Consider the following 3,557-nt stretch of genomic DNA (forward strand, 5'->3'; position numbering starts at 1 on the left):
AACTCCAAGAGGCCAAGAAGAAGGTCGGGGAATCACTCTGCGCGTACGCTGCACATTGCAGGGAAAGCAAGAATGAACTCGCAGATTTGGTAAAAGCCCTCAAGTCTCTCGACAAGGAGCTGAGTTCACTTCGTCAGACGTTCAAAGCAAATCAGGAACAGCTGATACTGTACCAAGGTTTACTAGATACCGCGGCAAGGCTTGGGCCTGGCCAGACCGTTATCGATGTGGACCAATCCGAAGTTCAGAGAAGCCAACTACAAAAAGAAATTAGCAAGCAAAACCAAAGGTTACATCAAGTCGAACTCCAGCACCGCGAATCAATTGAACGCAAGCTTGAACTTGAGACCCACTCAAGCTTTCGACGATCGCATCTCCTGAGGCCCTTGTTGAGCTGAAATAACTGGTTGGTGGCCCTGTCCTGCTGAAGCTTTGGTCTCTTTGTCGAGCTGACAACTGCGCCAGTGGGCAAATTGCAGTACGGCGGAGCATTACGGTGGAGTATAAGAGTCTTGGCAGCAACACAATCAGGCACACAACCACACAGGCACACAACCCAATTAATGACAAGGACGATAGCATGGATATTTTCTTCAAAACCGGTGGCCATGCTGGGCATCCTGGCTGCTCTATCCCTACAGTAAAGTTCCGGGTGGCAGGATCACCAAAATCGCTGGTATCTATCACTGGTATACTGAGTCGACACTATGGGAACGAAGACGAATCAGCATAAGCTTAACTCGGTCAAGAGTCAATTTGGCGTGCTGCTGAGACGCGAATGGTGGCTACCAACTGGTCCCAGTCACTCCAGGTTCTGGCTATATTAACGCATCAGCGGCCCAGAGCTGGGTCGGTCAACTCCAGCACCATGAACGCCCAGCGTTTTCAAGCCAAAGGTATTCCATCCAATCTGAATCACTCAAGTTTTACATATTAAAAGCGACATAGCACGTTGTCACAGAAGGGAGCTATCATTTCCTGTTATCTGACTCCACGACCATTAGCAGGAGACCAGAGCAAGCAGCTGACGAACTCCGAGATCACCCGCCTCAAAGCGTCTTTGTCACATCCAGATCGTGAGGTCTGCGAGTATCCATAGCGGACCAAATGGACGACATCGCCGACACGCTCAGGATATATTCTAAAGACTGAGAGGGTCCTCCTCAGTCGGTAGATGGCGAGTTCCTGTAGGCAACTGATGCCGTACTTATTGGCAAAGACATACATGGCCGCATGACACAAGAAGATGGTCGTGTACTCGTCGCTCTGTGCTCTGTTGCTTTAAGGTTAGTATGCCGGGACAGCGTTTACATTGCCCTGGACCTAGAACAATTGGATCGTACGCTCTCGGTTAGACAAGCCATTGACTCTGATAGACTTCCTTGTCTTGATGGGAGCAAAATGTTCGATGGGGTCGGACGCAACGACATCGGTCACTGGCACAACAATAAGTTTCATGGTCTCTAGTCATCGAATTTCTTACCGGTGGCGTTGTCGATGTGATCCGCATGAATCGTGTCACCACATGTGAGGTTCTTGACGGCGGTGGGTTCAGCATAGTCACCTGTGTATGCGTATTGTATAAAACAAGCAAAGAGGTCGTCATCCACATCTTCCAGGATCACCGTGCCATTTCGGGCGTCGGGCATATTGCTGTGCATCAATGGGGCCAAAGTGGTCGAAAGTCGGCTGACCACATCACGGTGAACATGAAATTCAGTTCTTTCCTCACCGACGATGAAAACCGAAGCAGGTGACCTGAGAGTGCTGGCCATCTTGTGAGTAACTGGGTCTCACAATATCACCGACTTTGGGGCATACTTACGCCTTTGAAGGAGGCCATTCGATGAGGGCCATGGCGAGTTCAGCGCTCTTGTCGAAATATTGATTTGTTTGAATGGCTTCCAAAGTACCGGGCCCAGAGGGATTGATCCAGCCATCTTGGAGTCCATGCCCGTTCTTAACTGTGTGGGTGACCTGGTAAACCGCAATTTTTTTACTAAGCAGAACTGGTGCACCACGAATGGTAACCCATTCCAGATGGTGAACCACACGGATCTAATGCTGAATGGTGGGCAGGAAGTAGGGCAGGAGTTAGAGCTTGGCCATCACCTTCGCCCACGTAACCACTTCTTATCAAAGGAGACACTTCGACGAACGGATCTATGTCAAAATTGTCCCTAGACCGCGTGGGAAGTTTCGCGGACGTCCGATTCGAATACACATTCAATAGGCCAGATACACTGGAGCCCTGAATCCGTTTGTCTGCAATCTTGGTAGTGGTCTAGAGTTAAATAGTTTAGTCCTCAGAATTGAGTAATTGGCAACTTGGATTCGCTAGTATTTCTCTACTCAATCTGGGACAGTGATGCTCCGGTTGTACACCCCTTGTAGCCGTCCGTTATATTTTCATTTGCGGTTCGCTCCATGATTCACCTCCATCCTGAGAAGTGAGGTCAGAACGTTGTAACTCCAAATCCGATGGTACCCTCAGTATCTGCCAACTCACAGGAAAAGTCTCGTACGGCCACCCTCCTCAGGCATTTCTCTGAAGGCGGCGGATGACAAAAGCAAGAACGAGTATGGCTAGGTATATTTTCGACCTCAAAATCCAGGTCCTGGTGGCGTCCGTCGTGAACAGGAGGTAGAGCAGGATACCGTAAAGGGAGGTTGTGAAGGTTAGGAGTAGATTTCTGACTAAATGAGACAGAGTTACTACGTCATCCATCGTGAGTATGATTTGGCCCCGGAAGTGAAGGACATTCCAGTCTTTAGTAATAGGAGAGTGAATAAAATGAGTGTGGAAGGATGGTGACTACCTTTGATGGATGGCATCATTGTCGGACACAAAGCTGTCTTTTCCAAATCCCACTCCTCAAGGTTTGCTCTTTTATTTTCCGCCACACGTCCGCTTGCTTTTTACCACAAAGTTTGACCCCTCCGTAAGCATTATAAAGCTGGTCGTGGCGGATATCTCGCACTTGTTCCGCAGCTACGTGACTGCGGATGGTATCCCACAGAACAATCTGCATATGGTTGCTCCCATAGTATCTCCCATTGTAAGGGTAAACCCAACTAAGAAGCACAAGCTTTCGTTGATCTGGTCTCGGGAGAGCCTTGATATCGTCAATGTGCGCGATGTCGCCGTCCGAATCGCTTTTATCGTAGAGCTTGACTGTCACAAAGTCGCCCGTCTAAAAGTCTCATTTTGTAATGTGAAGTCCGGCTCTGAGTCAAGTTCATGCCATGGGGGAATGCTGTTCTGGAGGCTCGCAATAGTGTATATATTTTCAGGCTCCGATTGAACTGTATGTCGAAAAAGAGAATTTGCTCAGGAAGCTCCGTTGGCTTTGGGCTATCATTTAACACATTGAGTTGATAGTGATCTTGTTCTGCCTCACGTTCCTCGTCTGCTTCTTGTTGTTCCTCTTCTTCGTCTTCTTGTTCCTCTCCTTTTTATTCCTCTCCTTCTTGTTCCTCTCCTTCTTGTTCCTCTTCTACTTCTTGCTCTTCTACTTCTTCTTCTTGCTCCTCTTCTACTTCTTGCTCTTCTACTT

The 3,557-nt window shown here is 48.4% G+C and overlaps 1 protein-coding gene across 1 annotated transcript; it reads right to left on the minus strand.

Moving 5' to 3' along the window:
- Positions 1 to 1,463: 1,463 nt before the first annotated feature.
- LTR84_002338 (uncharacterized protein) lies at positions 1,464 to 1,857 on the minus strand (the record flags this gene model as incomplete). Its single annotated transcript, XM_064845952.1, has 2 exons — positions 1,464 to 1,767; positions 1,826 to 1,857. 2 exons carry the CDS (start codon positions 1,855 to 1,857, stop codon positions 1,464 to 1,466), a joined length of 336 nt encoding a protein of 111 aa, XP_064699711.1.
- Positions 1,858 to 3,557: the final 1,700 nt, after the last annotated feature.

This window comes from Exophiala bonariae (genome assembly GCF_035927105.1).
Source record: "Exophiala bonariae strain CCFEE 5792 chromosome Unknown scaffold_122, whole genome shotgun sequence".
In the NCBI taxonomy this organism is placed as follows: Eukaryota; Fungi; Ascomycota; class Eurotiomycetes; order Chaetothyriales; family Herpotrichiellaceae; genus Exophiala; species Exophiala bonariae.